At 36.8% G+C, this 19,229-nt stretch overlaps 1 protein-coding gene across 3 annotated transcripts in view; it reads left to right on the top strand.

The window, feature by feature from the left end:
* The window catches only part of FBXW11 (F-box and WD repeat domain containing 11), a 43,712-nt gene that overhangs the window by 10,375 nt on the left and 14,108 nt on the right, over positions 1 to 19,229 (top strand). For 2 of the 3 annotated variants that reach the window (XM_072400792.1, XM_072400791.1), the window contains 7 exons: positions 3,159 to 3,221; positions 6,619 to 6,844; positions 8,391 to 8,577; positions 10,246 to 10,336; positions 10,863 to 11,000; positions 17,472 to 17,590; positions 17,831 to 18,080. In XM_072400792.1, the coding sequence (XP_072256893.1) occupies positions 3,159 to 3,221; positions 6,619 to 6,844; positions 8,391 to 8,577; positions 10,246 to 10,336; positions 10,863 to 11,000; positions 17,472 to 17,590; positions 17,831 to 18,080 (1,074 nt within the window). The remainder of the gene's footprint in view (positions 1 to 3,158; positions 3,222 to 6,618; positions 6,845 to 8,390; positions 8,578 to 10,245; positions 10,337 to 10,862; positions 11,001 to 17,471; positions 17,591 to 17,830; positions 18,081 to 19,229) is intronic. The other variant, XM_072400794.1, reaches the window with a different exon arrangement.

The raw sequence follows: 19,229 nt of genomic DNA, 5'->3' as shown, positions 1-19,229 counted from the left end.
AATCCGAAACGCGCCTGTACAGCGATAATTGTAGAATAGCCAGTAAATTACATTTCAGCTATGTAGAGAAGTAAATCGTTAGCAAATGCTGTTGCTTTTTTTTTTTTTTTTTTTTTTTTTTTCTTTATTGCCGATTTGCATCTCTTCAAATTCTGAAGTGCGTTCCAACAAGCGTGCAAAAAAGGGTCCAAAACAAGATTAAACAATATAAGGCATAATGCATAGCCTTGACGAGTTCCTCTTGTCGTCGGTAGCAGGGCTGGTATTGCACTGTTGATAGGAAGTTTTGGGGGCATTTGTAAATGTTTTGAATGTTAAATGCAAAGATTTGTCCAAATGCTCGTTTGGCAAGTATAGAATTTTATAATGGACACTCCACCCTATCAAACGCCTTTTCGGCATTCAATCCCAACATAATTTTGGGGGCTTCAGGCTTTGAACCTGCTACAGTGGCTGCAAACCCCCCAGTAAAATGTTTCTCCCTTGGTGGATCTTTGCTCCTGATATTCCCTATAGGCTTGCACCACCTTGTTCTGTAATTCTACGGTTACATCCCTGGATTACTGCTTTCTTTGTACACCTCAGTAGTACAGGTGAATCCCAATGTTCCAAGTTGTCATCCAAGCTGTTGGCTCATTGGTACTTCACATAATTGGTAAAATTGGCTGATTTACCCATGTGACTCTGGAATCTCCAAAGTATTGTTTTGGTAAATTGTTCAGAGAGCCATAAGGGGGTAAATTCAGCTATGGATACGTTGGAGGCCTTGGAAAATGGGATTCCTTGACAATTATATGTTCAATCCTGGAAAAAGAGATATGTGCCTTGGAGTAGCATCTATAGCTTTTTTCAGTGGGGTTAAGTTTTCAGACAACCACTTAGGATGTCTGGGCTAGCAGATGATGTAGCTATCTGCCAGAGGGATTAAGCTTTCTATTGGAAGTGGAGGCTCTAATAATTGCAGGGTCATTCAAGTCATTAAAATTGCCTTCCAAAATTAGATCATCTAGTAGCTTCTGAAGAAATTGAGTGAAGAATTTGGAGGAATTGCCTGTGAGTGCGTACATTCATAGTTAATATGCTATGCTAGTTTTGCCAGGTATACCCTATCTGCTTTCCTAGTCTAAAAATGCCTAATATAGTAGTTGTTTTTAAAAAGCAAAATTTGCTATTCCCTCCCCTAAATTTTTTTTGGGGGGGGGCTCTTTTAAAGGTAATTAGGACTTGCCACATTCAATAAACAGATATTTAACTTGTTAACCAAGTTAATATTCAAAGTTTGTGATACTGGAGGTGTAATAGGGGTATCCAACATTCAATACCATTTCGCAGAACCCAGTTTAGTTGAGGCCATCACCGTCCAACCGAGCCTTGATTGTGGTAGGCAAGCCTAAAGTGGTTTCCTTATCTAGGAAATGGAAAAAATTTGCAATGACTGGTCTTTGTTATTGACCACTTTTAGAGTGGTCTGGGCCAAACTTGAAGGCTCTAGCAGTCAAAGGTGGTGGGTTCAAGACCAACGTAGCATCCACAGATAGCAACTTGAGCTGATCCTTGCTCTTGTACTCCTCGCTATCCCAATAAAGAATTTAAAGCAAAAATTGCTATTTCCTAGCCCTCCAATTTCTTCTCTGTAATGAGGGTAGTGAATCTTGTGTGTTCAATTTGCCCTGGGACTCCAGATTTGTTCTAGTTCTTAAATTCCCGTAGGGTTGGAGGAAATTGTTGCCAGTGCTGCTTCATGGTTTTGTGTAGAGTGTCATATATAAAAAAATTTTTTTTTTGTGTACAAAATATGGCATCAGAACATTGGATACCTCTGTCCCCATTGGTCCCAACCAACTACAAGTAAAGATTTGTGATGGTTCCCTAGCTGTAGTAGGCAAGTCCCATGGAGGTGATGAAATAAATAGTTGATGCCTGGGAAGATGGCGGTTACATGCTGTTATTGTTGGTGGTGTTCGAGTACTAGATGATACTAATTTCCCAACAGTGATCTATGACCGCCCGCTTGAATGGCTACAGGTGGCAACAGGCAAATAACACAAAACGAGGAAAAATACAATGCTATCTTTGCACACAGATATCCTGCCTAGCAAGCATGCAGCACCGCCGTGTAATAGGGAAGATCATCAGGCCTCTGAATAATATATGGTAATGCAGGAGTACTCGCCCAGGAATAATACTAGAGTTTCAAGATTCAGGCAAGGAAGATCAAATCCCTTTGCAAAGTGCCTAATGCATGAAGCCTTAGGTGCTGCATGGGATCAAGAAGCCGATGTCCCTACTTTTAGCTGCTGTCCAGGTTGTGTGTGTGTGTGCGCGCTGCTGCAGCCGCTTGTAGTGGCTGGCAGGGGCCACGTGGTCGGCTCGCAGGTTGAAATAAAACGCTGTGAACCTCTCTGTACCAAGCCAAAAAAATGGCTGATATCAGTGCCTCGATTGTGGGAGCTCACCTAAAACACGGCTGCCCCGCTCAGTGTTCCCCTGAAAGTCACACCCGTTGTAGTCTTGATGTCAATGACAGAATATGAATTAAGCCCCATTGTCTGTTGTATTGTTCCTGTTGCTTGACAAAAGTGCCCTTTTATAAAAGTTAGGATGTCAGATTAACTTAAGAAATATAAAATATGGGTATATAATGGGCACAAATGCTATAGATTCCATATATCAGGTGATTCTGTGTGTATTTATCAAGGCTTGTTTATGCTTATCCTTGCAAACAACACATTTTATACAAAACCCATACTTGGATACCTTAAATGACCCTTTATTTTATATATTTCTCAGTTATAGACCAGTAAATTCAGGAAACTATCGTAAAAAAAATTGATAGAATATATATTATATTTATATTCTTAGATGCTTTGGATAGAGAGAACCTTCTAGGCATGTGTGTGTATATATATATATATATATATTGCTTTTCTTGGTGTGCCCCGGACTTGTCCCTTAAGTGTATGTAATGCATGATGATACATTTGTGGCAATTTTATCTTAAGGATATCGTGACTAGATGCAGGTGTTATGCCTTTTTAGAATGGCACAGTATTTCAGAGCTTTGCGTAAGTAATTAGCTTTGCATGCTAAAGTGATAGTTTTATTAGTATAAAATAAAATTCTTATCCAATTTTTTTTTTTTTATTATTATTATAAAGAACACTTCAGTAATGGATGATCAAAATGAAGATGAATCTCCAAAGAAAAACATGTTATGGCAGGTAAGAATAAAGGTTAAATTGTTCTAAGGCTGCTAAAGTGTAACTGAATCTCAAAATGAACAAGGCTAATTTTTAAAGCATATAGGGTAATTGGTGTAAATTATCAGTTATGAACCCATTGTGCCACTCCAACAAATTAGCACTACTTGTTTATTATGACTAAAGGTCCCTCCTACTGTCTAACCATGATTTCTACTGTAATGCACGTATGCTGGGAAATGTAGTTTGAACTCGGTTTTCCTTCTTTTCGTGTGACATAGTTGACCCTTTTCGCCAGCTGAATTAAGAGATGAGCAAAATTGAAAGCAAATTTGCCCCATTAAACTGCTATACCATCCCCTATTTTACTGATTTGCACTGCTTGTGTAGGTAAATTGTACCTGAATTTAAAAACGCCTTTGAAAGCAAAATCTTCCAGTTACCTAATTACATAATAGGTCAGGTTGAAAAAAGACATAAGTCCATCAAGGTCAACCACTAGGAAATAAACATATCCCAGATATAAAACCCTATAAGACATAGTTGGTCCAGAAGAAGGCAAAGAAACTCCAGGAACGATTTGCTCCAACGGGTGGAAAAGGATTCCATGAGGCAATCAAATGTTCCCTGGATCAACAGTCATTGTTGTTTTTACTTTAAAGCTTTAAAACCCAGTTATATTCTGTGCTTCTAGAAAAGCATCCAGCTTTTCACTTAAGCAATCTATAGTATTTGCTGAAACCTGATTCCTCATTTTCACAGACCTTACAGTGAAGAATCCCTTCCTTATCCGGAGCTTAAACTTCTTTTCCTCCAGACGCGAGGAGTGCCCCCTTGTTCTTTGTAATGATCCCAAAGTGAATATTTGGAAAGCGCGTTCTCTATATGGACCGTATATATATTTATACAGGGTGATCTTTTCCCCTCCTAAACATCTCTTCTCAAGGGAGAATAGATTCAGTTCAGCCAATCTCTCCTCATAGCTGAGCTCCTCCATTCCTTTTATTATTTTAGTTGCCCTTCTCTACACTCTCTCCTATTCCGGAATGTCCTTTTTGTGAACTGGTGCCCAAAACTGGACTGCATATTCCAGATGTGGTCTGACCAATGCTTTGTACAGGGGCAGGATTATGTCTCTCTGTCTCTGCAGTCTTTAATACAGGAAAGTTCTTTACTTGCTTACTTTAGATATTGCTTGGCATTGCATGCTGTTATTAAGTCTATGATCCACCAGAACCCCCAGATCCTTTTCCATTTCTAACCCCCCCCCCTCCCCCAACCAACTGTATTACCCCTAGACAGTATGAAGCATGCATGTTTTAGCCCCCAAGTGCATAACTTTATGTTTATATTAAATGTCATTTGCCACTTGGCCTCCCAATCAAACAGTACATCCAGTTTTGCTTGTAGAATATAGATATCCGGTATGGACTTAATTCCAATACATAGTTTGGTGTCATCTGCAAACACAGAAATTGTACTTTTAATCCCAAACAATATATCTTTGATAAAGATGTTAAACAGTAAAGGTCCCAACACTGAACCCTGGGGTACACCACTAATAACCTTAGACCATTCAGAGTATGAATCATTAAATACAACTCTCTGGATGCGGTCATTAAGCCAGTTCTCTATTCATTTATAGATTGACTTTTCCAAACCTATTGACCATATTAACAGTCTGTGGGGTACAGTGTCAAATGCACAAATTTCACTCATACCTTCATCTCGATCTGCTTTGTAGTAAGTAAGGTCAAGAAAAGATCTAGAGACATGTAAAGGGGGAAAAAACACCATATTTACAGTGAGAAATGTAATGTAATTATCTCAAATTAAAAAAAAAACAAAATTCCTGCGAGATGACAAATTTGCAGCTTTGCTCAAAAAATGATGTTGTCTACTATAAAACAATGTTATTAGGCTATGAGAAATGAGAGCAAGTGAAGTAAAATTTTCTTTATGTTTTGCTTTACCATCTTGTTAGTGTTGCTCCTGTGTGTAAGAATAGTGTTACAACTTGCCTAGTGCGACCATGACAAAGTTTTCATCCGTTTGCTGTAGTACTTAGCTGATACAGAAATATGCCTATTTTCATTTTGTATTTGCAGCCTGACTATAAAACTTTAACCGGGTTTTTGGGCTTTTAAGTGAATATTCATTTTAGATTCTGTATTCAGTTGGGGGGAAAGGGGGAATTTTAGATGGGACCCAAACTGGGAAGAACAATAAATGCCACATTTTTTTTCATCATTCTGCATCACAGTGGAAACCATGTGTCTGTGTGAGGATAAAGTAATAGGTGAGCAATTGTCTACTAAGCAGCAGGAAAGGTCAGGCAACTTTCCTGCTACAGCCAAACAGCACTACACCATGGGTTTGTAAACTTGAAAAAGATCATTTTTAAAGTATTTTGCCTTGTTTTGGGTTTAGTTAAGGTTTAGGCCAAATAAATATTTTTAAAAGAATAGTGGGGCTCAAGCATAAATCAATTGTTCAGGTGCTATAAATCCAGGAAATCCCGTCCAAAGGTATCCACACAGCTTGGCACAAAGTCAAAAGAAAACAGCACTCACAATTTCCCACGGACTAAAACAAGTCAGAGGAGTTGCATCATTAATTAAAAAAAAATCTGTCAAATATGCTTCAGTGTCTTTCAAATCAGAAGAGTTGCTGTGGAAGCATACAGCTGACAGACCAAGGCAATCTAACATAAGTATATCTATAGACCTCCACGTCTGAGAACCTCCATTTACCAGCAAGTGATGCACTGCTAAAGGTCCAAATAAAATGAAGATGCCTCAGAGGAAAGGAATCAATAATCTAATAGTGTGTAGATTTATTCCATATCTGCATATAAAGGAGCAATGATGTAGCAGATCAATCAGATGGGCACATCATCAAACATAGCATATGTATAGAAAGCTCCTCCTAACATGTTTCATGATGACTCCTAATTAAGCAGGTGGCAGTTTACTTGTGCTTGGACTGGGCTATAATAAAGGGTGCAGAGACCGTTTAACCATGAAGTTTGGATGGCGGCCCACAGTCATGTCACCTTGCTGTTAACATACATAGCAGTGTACTTTATGGTGGCTGTTGTAAGAAAACAATTCATCCTGGGCTACATCTTCATTTTGTGTTTTATTATTTTTTTTTTGTCTACGAAAGACAGTTTTGTTTTATGGGTTATATAATATGTTTTACTGGACAGCTATGGCACAAACTGTGAGCACTTCATTTGTTGTGTTTCGACTGCTTTTTGACCACCCAGTTACAGCTTAGTTTACTGTTAATGATTCCACTTTTATTTTTAACAATTTTAGGTCTGTAGTGTGTTGCTCCTAATTTAGTAAATTTTGCTGGAAAGTGAAAGATATCAATACTAAAATTGTTTTTTTTTTATCCCCCACCTGTGTAGATAAGTAATGGAACTTCATCAGTGATTGTACCCCGAAAGCGAACTTCTGATGGCAATTATGAGAAAGAAAAGGACTTGTGTATAAAATTTTTTGATCAGTGGTCTGAATCAGATCAAGTTGAGTTTGTTGAGCACCTTATATCCCGGATGTGTCACTACCAACATGGTCATATTAACTCCTATTTAAAGCCCATGCTGCAGCGGGATTTCATTACTGCATTACCAGGTAGGTGAATTTGTGGCTACAGACTTTTATCAAAATAGAATGGGTAGTCAGTAGGGTTAATTGGCTTCCCCTCAAAATTGACCTTAGACCACATTAATAACATTTGACTATGGTAGGGACATTAGATTGTGAGCTCCTTTGAGGGACAGTTGGTGACACAACTTTCGACTATGTACAGCACTGCGTAATATCATGGTGCTATATAAATACTGTGTAATAATAATAATAATAATAATAGTCCTATTCCTTTTTATGTATGGTTTTTGTCTGACTTTCTTGCTTTTTTTTTTTAATTTTATGTTTTCTGAATTACTAACATAATGGATTGTGGATGGACTAACATTATGGAATTTCTAATCTTTGGTATAACAAGAATCTATGTGCAAGGAAAAATTGGATGATTGAAGACAAAGGGGAAAAAAAAATCACTTTGCCTTGGTATGACTGGTGAAGTGTGTCTTTGTAAAGTGAAAGTATTAACCCCCCTAGCGGTATTTCTGAGTGTGATTTAGGTGGATTTTACCTGCAAAAAGTGGTAATCCCGAGTCACACTCGGGGTCGCTTAAAACTTTAAAAAAAAAAAAAAACCACGACCTGGGAACACGTCGTCGTCCTCCTCCTCTGATCTCCATCCACGAACTGCAGAGATGGTTTCCTGGGTTTCACGGTGATGTTGGTGTGGGCGGCAGGATTGGCTGGAGATTATTTATAATATAATTATAATATTTTGTATTTGATTCAATACAAAATAGCTCTATTGAGTCCAATACAAAGAAATCTTCATATAAAATATATATAATCATAAATGCTGCTGTACATTTATAATACATGCTATGCCTTGTATAATATGTGAAAATAATCTAGAATCATAACTTAATTCTGTGGCTTTAGAAATACATTTATGTAAATTGTGTATATCTAGGGCTGCAGAATGCTTAATGTACCAGAACTGTGCATGCAAACTCCACTCCAGCATTGTGCTGTGGTGGGACAATGTGACAGGGTGCCATTGATAATAAATGACACTACAGCGCACCAACGTACAAAACGCACATTACCTTTGAGCAATTGTTTGAATGGACCATTTGAATTTAATCATTTTTACCTCATACTTATAACATTAGTACCTAACAGCTTCTATAGTGTTAGATCATTCCCATTTAAAAATATTTTGATTGTTTGCTCATATGTTTTAAATGTTTACCATTTGCCTTTTCTTGAAATATGAAGGTTGTATAACAAATATGGTATTTTGTGTTCTTGCTAACATTTTTAACACCAGATCATTTTATCTTGAGGTGCCTTTGCCCTTGAATCAAATCTCCCACTAGGATATTGTAAACTGCATTTTCTAATTGATGATTTTAAGTTTGTTAAAAGCTAGTTATATCATTTTTCCCCTCACCCTATTTTTTTTTTTTTTTTTTTTTTTATTTAAGTTACAACATACCTGTAAAGGGTGTTTTGAATAGCAATTCAATACTTTTTGACTGCTTTTTATTTTCTGTAGCTTGGTAACATTTTGTATTCTTGCTTTGCTTTTTAGAACAGGGCTTAGAACATATTGCAGAAAACATTCTCTCCTACCTAGATGCACAATCACTGTGTGCTGCTGAACTTGTGTGTAAAGAATGGCAAAGGGTAATTTCAGAAGGAATGTTGTGGAAAAAATTAATAGAAAGAATGGTTCGCACAGATCCACTTTGGAAGGGTCTGTCAGAAAGGAGAGGGTGGTAAGTGATCATCTCTGCTTTATTTATATTATATATTATTTATATATATATATATATATATATTAGTGTGTATGTGTGATATATTTGATCTTCTGACCGTAAACATTGCCGGACCCTGCTACATCTAAGCGTCTGCATTAATGCAACACACAAGAAATGCCTTTGTGTACCTGGCTGCCATTTATTCTTTGTCACTGCAAATGCACCTTGTAAAAGTCCACAATCATACAGTTACAGGATACACTAAATTTGTGTTCAGTTGCTGTATTCAGAGTAGAAGATTGCTAGGCGCAAGGCATTTTGTGTGTGTAAAGGTTTATAAGTTATGTTAAACTTATCTAGCCGTCACCTTCTGTCTTTTTAAACCCTCGCTACTTGCCAACCATTCCATATCTCCCCCCCCCCTATTGTCTGCTACTTCCTCCATTTTCTAGATTGTAAGCAGCGTCCTCTCCTCCCCCTGTGTAATTGTATCGGTCTTTCATTTGCAACCCTATTTATTGTACAGCGCTATATAATATATTGGCGCTTTTATATATAAAGAATAATGCCTATAAAGGTTGATACCAGGTCGAATACAAGTTCTTAGACTGCTTCTAATAAAAAATAAATATATATATATATATATATATATATATATATATTACTAATACTTTGTTTTTATTGCTGCTTGCAGTTAAACATTTAAATGTTTTTGTATATTTATAAAAATACACACACAAACATTTTAAATAAATTTTTTTACTATCTGTAAATAGGAACATAAAGGCCTGACTTACATCTGTGCAGCCTAGGTAGCACACATTTTTCACTGTATGTTGTGCATTGAATTAGGGCAGCCCATTTATTTTAATGTATGTTGGTATGAAGGACAGTAGATAATTACCATACCATTACCATTCATTTGAGGTGCAATTTGAAGTTAGGCCTGTTTTGGACTTGGTGTTAAAAACCATATAGTTAACTACTCTCAGGCACCCTAATTTAACAATGTGGTTTTTAGTGTTAACTAGATTGACAGGTATTTTGTGGCGTGGCTCTTCCTCAAGGCAAGGCAATGGTATTTTGCATTTAGAAGGGGATTGTTGCTACCAGGAACCATGCTGTGATTTCACTGCAGATGTGTACAAATAAATATACATTATTTTTCCCATTCAGTTTAATGGGAGCGCAGTTGAGTCTGCTGTAGAATGCTGCACTCTGCCACAAGTCTTGTTGCTCTTAATGGCACCGCAGTGCTCCAAAATCTAGTGCTTGCTTTTACTATACACTGTGGTATTGTTTCAATCTCCCAGATATGAACCAGGTTTCTTAGCAAATAATTAGGTAAAAACTTTTTGCACTTCTTTAGAAGACTGCCAATTAGGCCTTTACAAGGCTTTGAAACAAATGCTGGTCAGGCTGCCCTTGGTTTCTATGACAACTATGCAATTTTTTTGGTTAGAAGTGCCTAGTGCAGGTTATGTGCCTTTAAAGTTGAGATCATTTAGCATTTTGGCTACTTTAATAAGAAAAACTTGTAGACCTCGATTGTATTTTTTAAGAATTGGATTCATCCTCGCAGCAGTTTCAATTCTGAGGTTTTATTCATTTAGGAAATTTCAACAGGTGGTTTTATTTTTCTGTGCATGTCTTAAAATATTTTTTTTTTCCACCCCCCTCCCTCAGGGATCAGTATTTATTCAAAAACAGACCAACAGATGGTCCACCAAATTCGTTTTATCGGTCCTTATATCCCAAGATAATTGAAGACATTGAGGTATTTATATTTTGATCTGATAACTAATGAGGAAATATTTCACAGTAAAATGTTTTCTGTTCAGTAGATTTCTCTACAGTATCTATAAACAATCTACATTTGTATAGACTGTTGTTCATACATTTGTTTCCTGTTATGGAGCATGACCTCTGTGGAGCTCCAGGATGTCAGTGTGTCCCTATGTCCCTACACTAACCTGTCCTTTGCTTGGCCCAAAGTCAGTCTCTCCCTCTCCCTCTCCCTCTCCCTCTCCCTCTCTGTTGAATAAAGCAATTTTAGTCCTAGATAACCGTTTAACCAGCCTGATTAACAAACCAGGTCTTCATTTACTGTAATCCTGTTGTGGATTGGTAAGCGTAAATGAGTTTGTTGATTTAGGTCCTCGTTATTGCACTATTGATATCCTCCTTTTTTTTTTTTTTTTTTTTTTTTTTTTTTTTCTATTTGCTATAAAAACACTTAAAGTTTCTAAAGTTTTTAATACATTATAAGAGTTTTAGTACTCTGCTCTTTATTTTTTGTATAGACAATAGAAGCAAACTGGAGGTGTGGCAGGCATAATCTACAGAGGATACAATGTCGTTCCGAAAACAGTAAAGGAGTATATTGTCTTCAGTATGATGATGAGAAGATAATTAGTGGCCTCAGAGATAACTCTATAAAGGCAAGTGATCACTCACCAGAGAAAGTTGTTTTGCGTATTTCCACTCAAATATGTCTAAAGATAGTATATTCTGAAAAAGATTGCACCCTTAAAATATATTTGGTTAGCTACCCAACAATTACAACCATGTACAGCACAGTACAACATTCTCTAATATTTTAAATAACCTCTAAATAGTATGGACACATTAACTAATTACTTTATTTGCAGTGTGTGTGTGGTTATGGAGCCGCCCTGAACAAAGTCCATTAGATCCCAAGGTTTATGCTCTGACCTAGACAACAGAAATAAGCATCTTAAAGTACTAGCAATATCTTTCTATAGCGAAGAATACAGCAAAAAATAAATAAAAAATTGCTGGGAAAGGTTGGTCCTGACCTAGCTATCTTGGTACATGTTGGGGTCAATGACAGAATACCTGACAGATGAAGGATTTTAAGAAAATTGATCTGCGGGTTTAATTTGGTGAAGGGAACCTTTTTTCGTGATGCTATTCAAGGTTATCCTTGCCAAAGAAATTAATGAACTGCCTAATCACATATTTCATCCCATCAAAAAGATTTTTTCCCTGTAGCTAGGGAATTATCAGTGCAGGGAAATGTAGTTTCTTGCTTAGGAAAATTCGTTTTATTCCTTGACTACTGATGTGATTAATTGAATTTCTACTTGAAAATATTTTTTACTAGCAACTGGAGTGCTTTCAAGAAGACAGAGCTAGACCTAACTTGGCATCCTGTAATAGCATATATTTTCCTATTAGAATGATTTTACAGGTTAGTGTTCTGTAAAAATGACAGGACAGAGTTTGAACTTCAGTCTTGAAATCTTTATTCATAATAATAATGGGTAAATTATCATATTCATGAAGAAAAACAAATGCCAGGGAAAACTCAATCAAAAAGAAAATTAATCTATTAACAAACTTCAGCGGCAACCAGCCAAAAAGGTCCTAGGATAATCTAATTGTATCAGCGGGTCTTAAAGTGAACCGGGTAGTTCTTGTTTGTATAAAAAAGTTTTGTTAGCGAAGTGTCAAAGCATTCCCACACTTCAGAAAAATGTCTTGTGTGTGAATATTTCTCAAAGAAAGTTTCTTTTCTAAACTATTTAAAATTAGGTGTGAATAAATATTTTGTTACCATTTGTAATGCAGTTGTGGTAGTCAGGCTTGGGGTTCTGGGTAAATACAGCCTTAAACAATTTAACCTAAAACAAATTGTTACATTTCAAAATTAAATTGTATATAAGCTTATATAATGGCACCTTCAGTTAGAACGTGATTTAAAATATGAACAATGCGCATATTACAGCTATTAAAGCTCAAATATGCCACAGGGAGCAGAAGATTATTTCATTAAATGTTTTGTTGTACTTAAAACTTCATTATACAGGGTAGCCCCTCAATAATTAAGCATACATTTCACTGAAAAGTTTGTACAATACATTGTATCATTGTATACCAAAGTAGTTTTTACAAAGGTGTAAACCAAAACATCCTTGGTTTCTGGACACAGAATAGTAAGAGCAATCAATTCCCTGTGCTGGCCAGAAAACCTATCTGAGCAAAAACCTCTGCCTTATCATTCATTCTGGCTCTTGTTTGAGATCTTAAAATAGGAATCCCTAAGATGTTTGTATTTTTGAAAATTACAAATATATCTTGCTATTGATGATTAGATTATGATGTTCTAGGTCAGTAGAATTGAGGGAACAATATTTCATAGGTTGTTGCAATACAGGAAGACTTAACCCCCTAGCATTCAAATTCTGTCCCTATTTTAATGCAAAAAGCATTACATTTTTTTGCATGGAAATTTATTTTATGTTGTAGGCTATATTTCTTAGGCATAATTCACCGAAATATGTACAATATTTAATAAATTTAATTAACTTGATTGTTTAATTAATCTGTTAAATACCTAAACCTGTAATATAACTGTACAATATATATATATATATATATATATATATATATATATATATATTTTTTTTTTTTCTTTGTATTGGTCTTAATACAGCTGCTATGTATTAAATCCAATACAAATTTTTTTTGTATTTCCTGCCGTTCCTCCCGAATGCACCGACATCACTGGGAAACCCCAGAGAATGTCTCTGCATTCACCAGCTCAAGATTGGATGAAGTGCCCAAAAGAACTTCAGGATGCCAGGGGACGCCAACGGAGCAAGGTAAATGGGGGGGGGGGGGGTTTATGTGTTTTTAGCGACCCTGAGTGTGACTTGGCATTACTGCTTTTAGCATGTAAAATCCACCCTGAGTGGGTTCTCAAAAGTTTTGAGAACGGCACCAGTTTTTTTAAAAGACTTATTCTACCTAAATATCAAAGAGCCAAGTAACCCGTTCAACTTGAAAGTCTGAAACTCTGAAAGCTTGACCTATCAGTGAATTATTGCTTTGAAAAATTTTGAAAGGGTTAAGAATTAAAAAATCCTAAGTAAGATATTTGTCCTTGTACTATTTGGAGGGATGAGACACACTCCTTCATGGTTTGCTGTTTTTAGTGAGATATAGTTCCCTAGATGGTCTAAATTAAGTAGCCAGAGGTAGGGCTGTTCAGTGTAATCTGTGAAATAATGTGAGGTTTGCTTTTTTATTTAGATTTGCAATATAGAGTAGTAAACTGGCAAATGCCAAAATGTCAACTGTTACCTACTAGCATACCTTTTAAAATAGGAGAAAATTCCAGAAGTTGTAAAAGAGTACAAGTGGCCATCAAAAAAAAAAGTATGGATGAAGTGGGCAACTTTGATACAAAAAGAATTGGATAAATATTTTATTGGCAGGTTTATATTAAACTAATGGGGTACTTAATTGTAAACACTAACTGCTACATAACACAAATATCTAAGGCATTCACATGGCAGCAACTCAATGCTTTTAGGCTATGTACACATGACCAAGACAACTTGGCAAAGTTCAAACCAAGCATCAGTATTGGAAAGATTGATTTAGTTAGGAGATTTTAAATGTTGCATAATTGGTTGTGCCAGGCAGGCTGGTCTTAGTATTTCAAAAACAGTTGATCTGCTGGGATTTTCATGTAGTTATCTATAGGATCTACAGAGAATGGTCCTAAAAAGGAAAAATATCCAGTGGGATGCAGTTCGTTGTGAGAAATTGCATTGTTCAGGCCTAGGTCAGTGGAGAATGGGCAAACTTATACCTTTAGCCATATCTTTTGTGGTGGTTTGCTTACTTCAAATTTAAAGCAGAGCAGGAAGTTTTTTCCAGTGGTAAGGTACAGTGCATGTCCCTTCTGCAAAACAAATTCCCAGCAGGCAAGTAAGTTTAGGTACGCTTACCTCTCCTTGCTCCATTGTAGGTGCTGCTATTGCCTCAACCTCCTTTTGGTTTAGTTTCTTTAGCGGTCCTGATTGGCCAGGTTGGTGTGATGTAACTCATGTAACCTCATCAATTCCTTACAACGGTCTGGAGAAAAATTACATGTTTGGATGAGGGTCTTGAAGGGGTGTGGATCCAGTACTAGATAAACTGCTGCCATCCATGCAGCTGCAGCACCAGAGCAGATTAATACTTCTGGGTTTGAGTTTCTTATGGTTCCTGAGCAGCAAACTTCAAAGTACACCACCATTTGTAAAGCTTAAAAGTGTCATAAGTGGGTGGGCCTTGGGCAGTAGTGTAATTTACAAGAATGGTAAATTGGCGACAATGATGAAAGCAGTTTAAAATTAGTAGTACAATAGTTATCATTACCAAAGAGATGATACAAAATGAATGTAAACAGATTGTTTGACAAAAAAAATGGATGTAAAAAATAGGTTTCTGGTTAAATAGGAAACATGGATAAAATGAGGAGTTTAGAAATGACCTAACTTCTTAAGCTGGATGAACCTCAAAATAGTGAAGCTAAGATCCAGCAGCAATCTAATAAAGCTGTAGAGCCAAGCCAGAGCCTACAGTAGGTAACAAAACGTAGGCCAAGTACAGAAAAGACCTCCCTGTCTGGAACATTTGGTCCCTGTAAGTATCCAGTAATGGGTGATATTCCTGTATAGCATAATAAGTGGGTGTCGACTGCAGGGTCTCTTAGGAACAGCCCAGTGATTAGGAAGTTCATTTCCAAATGGTAACAGAGAAGCTAAGAAGGCAGACATGATTTATATTTCATAAATAGTCATCAATAATGGGTTCATGGGATAAGTCTAGAGGACCCAGATCGAAAAGAACCAACTGCGTAATTCCTTGATAAGGGTTGCTTAGGTCCCTGTATTTTTGGAGGGCATGGAATGTGAAGTCCATGTCTTATATACTATTTCCCATACATACAAATCTATCATCAAAGAGTGCAAGAAACTTTATTTCTGCATGTGTTTTTAGATCTTATAGGTAACTATAAATACTCCGGAAAGAACCTATGAATTACGAATAATAAATCCTTTTGACAGAAGAGATAGTGGACCTCCCCTTTTTAACTTCTTTTAAATATTTTCCACCCAACCCGGCGCAAGAGAAAGAAAAGGTGACCCGTCTGAGCAGAATAAAAAATGCTGATACTCATAAAGATTTTTTTTCTTTATCGGTTTGTTTCATTAGGTCAGATCTGAAGTGACTGCCAAGTAAAATCAACTTCTGAATGCTCAAAACCAAACCGTGTGTGTGTGACTTGTTGAATGGGCAAAACTTTTTCTTTTTTCTTCCCCCAGTTTTAGTATGCATATCAAATTGTATTTATAGAGCACCAACATATTACGCAGTTGTGTACATTAAATAGGGGTTGCAAATGGTAGACAATGACACAGGAGGAAGAATGAACCCTGTCCAGAATAGATTACAATCAAAGGAGGGGGGAGGGGGTAGCACAATAGGAGGAAGCTTATGGGTCAGTAGTGAGAGTTTAGCAGAAAGTAAGAGCAAACTGAATAGGTTGTGGTAGGTCATTCCAGAGTGGGGGCAACTCTACATAAGTCTTGGAGCTGTGCATGTGACCAGAATATGAGTGAGGAAATCATTAGTAGGTCATTGGAGGAGCCAAGAGGGCAACTAGGGGACTTTTTTTCTTTTTTTTTCTTTATCTGGTCGGAAAGGTAAGTGGGACAAGAGCACTTTTTAAAGGCAAAGCACAGGAGCTTAAATTTGAAAGCTTTGAAATGGAAGCCAATGAGGTGTGCAGTATTGCAAGTAGCCATAGAGCGAAAGATTACAGGGTCAGTAATACATTTTAACAGGATTGGATCTCCTGAAATGTGTTTATATAATGCCCCCAGCTCACTCATCTCGCTTCCCAGTATCTGGTGAATTAGTACAGTATACTGCCTATATTTTGGATTGTCAAAAAAAAAAAAAAATCTTTGGCACAAATCTCTTTGCTTTTCTTTTTGTGTTTTTACCCATTGTATCACTCTTTAGTAATATGCAGCAAGATTTAATAACGGTCACTAAACCACTTTTTATTCTCAAGACTTCACAAGCACCTCTGTATGTTGGCACTTTGTGCATCCTGCCTCCCACAATTGTGTATGAAGTTTGTTTCCACTGCTGCCATTATACTGCCCTGTGCATTTTGTGAATCATTTCTATTCCACAGCTCAACAAATTTATTTTCACTTACCAAGAATATTTAGTGTATTACATGTCTGCTGAATCCAGAAATGACATCAGTTTTATTGACATGGCTCTAGTTCTTGTGATACAGGAATCAGAATAGACGATTTTAACAACAAATGTTAACTCGGCATATTATCTATCTTTATTTACACTGATGTTTTGCATTTTGTATATTAAATGTAGCATTATTATCTTACATATTTTGGTATTAAACTGGGAGACCAAGATAAGTAATGGGCTCACCATATGGTATGCAAAACTTGTGTAGTGTAGAGTGTCTACATCAATGGAAAACTGAAAAGTTTGAAATTTGGTGTACCTTTTGGTGAGGGCTCAAAAATCATTGTATGATATTTTTGTGCTGTGAATGTAAATTCAATCGTAACAGGATTAGATCAATAAATTCAATTTGGTCACTCAAGACCTGAAAGTAACTGGTCATACTCGGTATACTGTACTGTTACCGTTGTACTTTTAGTTAGTTGCTAATAATTTGCTTTTGAATGGCGTATTTCAATGTTGATAACAATATTGATAAGTAAATATATATAGTGTTTGGTATGGAGTCAGTTGGGCCTGTTAGTAACACTCAAACCAGAAACATTTATCCAGGTCTGCCCATCCCCTCCTGTGCCAGATAACTGTTAGTTTACTGTATTCTATTAATTATCCTAAACTATAGGATCCCCCAGGGTGCCCTGGAAGTTAACACATCGAGCTGGCTGTTTAGTCCTATTGCAAGTATTTAAATTGTTGAAACTTTGTGTATATTGTCTTGTTTACTTAATTGCCATAATTCCTGAATAGATGAGACCATTTGTTAGATCAATTCAGTAGCTATTTCAGTATGTTGTAAATGAGCTTCTAAATGGTTTTTCTCACTGCAGATATGGGATAAAACCACATTGGAATGTCTAAAAATTCTAACAGGCCACACTGGATCAGTTCTTTGTTTACAGTATGATGAACGGGTCATAGTTACAGGCTCTTCGGACTCCACTGTAAGGTATAGTATGACCCTACAGCACTAGATATGTTTCATGAGACCTAACCTTATTTTTATTTAATCATTGAAAGCTCAGTCCTTTTCATACCTACAGAGTAGCCACTTTTCACTTTTCCCCGTTTCTAAAAAGGACCATTTTTTTCCCTTCTTTCCCACTTATTCTATATTGTTCCTTTTATCATGAAAAATGTTTTTTGATTTTTTTATTTCTTTTCTTTTTTCCCTCCCCTCAAATTTTAGAGTTTGGGATGTGAATAGTGGGGAAGTACTGAATACTCTGATTCATCATAATGAAGCAGTACTTCATCTTCGGTTTTCCAATGGCTTAATGGTAACCTGTTCAAAGGATCGGTCAATTGCTGTTTGGGATATGGCCTCTCCAACAGATATTACCCTACGGCGGGTCCTGGTTGGACATCGTGCTGCTGTTAATGTTGTTGACTTTGATGACAAATACATTGTTTCTGCTTCTGGTGACAGGACAATTAAGGTAAGTCTGTTCATATCAACAGTAAATGAAAATTACAATTCTTGTGTTATCTTTGACCCCCTTCTAAACTCCTTACTATAACTGGGTGTAGGACTAAGGGTCAGGTGAGCACCACATGTCATGACCAAAGGAGGTGCGCTGAACTACACACAATTTGAAAGTTCCCTATAGCTAACTATTTTGCATTATATAAGTACATGGGGTTTTGAGGAACCTTTCATACCGCTGTCGTAGTAAAGTTAAGAGGGCACAAATCCGTGCGAGTTTGAATATCCTAACAAAAGTTTGTGGAAGGTAAATATTTAGTCACTTGGTTCCTTCCCTGAAATGCATTACTGATGTAAGTATGCTGAAAACATAGGTCTCGAAACAGCACTAAACAGTCTTATCGCCTGTTCCAAGGGTTTATAGAAATTTGCATGAAGGAGGAGGGGAGAGGATACGAGCAGCTATTTCAGTGAGAATTACTTGAGGTCAGGGGAGAATAGGTAGACTGGTTCGAACTGATGGGGCAGGTTATCAACTTTGAAGAAGACAGAAGACAAAGTAGAAAAAGATCACAAGAGGTGTGGGTGTGTGTGGTCTTTAGGTTTTAGAGTGTGGCCAAAAAATGAATTGTAATTTTTAGTCATTTTCCTTTGAGGCACATACAGTAAATGGGGCAAGACAGGAGGACAGGGAGTGATAAAAGTTGTTGAAATTCTCACCAACTGGGACAGAGTTGGCATTAAAATTATGTTTTAATATATTTTGATGGAACAGTGAAACACATCCAAATGACAAAGCACTAAAAACTTGTGAATACAGGCTAATACTGCTGTCTACAGGTGGATTGCACTTTAGGTACAAAAACATCTGAAGGTCAGCACTTAGCAGGATTTCTAAGGATCTTCAGAAGATTGTATCTGATTTACATGCAGCCTTAGTTGGTTCCCCTAATTGCCCCTTCCATGTACTTTATGTGGGCAAAGATACACTTGTGACAACCTGGGCTTCTTCTATGGACAGTGGAGAAATTTGAATACTAAAGAATTGGGAAGTGTTTTTTTCTTTTTATGGCATTACCGGGTGAAAATAAAGGGAAAATCCTGGAACCGGGGAACTTGTACAACCACTTATTTTAATAAAAAGTATACTGCAGCATATAAA

This window comes from Pyxicephalus adspersus, chromosome 2, assembly GCF_032062135.1.
Source record: "Pyxicephalus adspersus chromosome 2, UCB_Pads_2.0, whole genome shotgun sequence".
Taxonomy (NCBI): Eukaryota; Metazoa; Chordata; class Amphibia; order Anura; family Pyxicephalidae; genus Pyxicephalus; species Pyxicephalus adspersus.
Note: the sequence above shows the minus strand (reverse complement) of the source record. Positions and strands in the feature narration are given on the sequence as shown.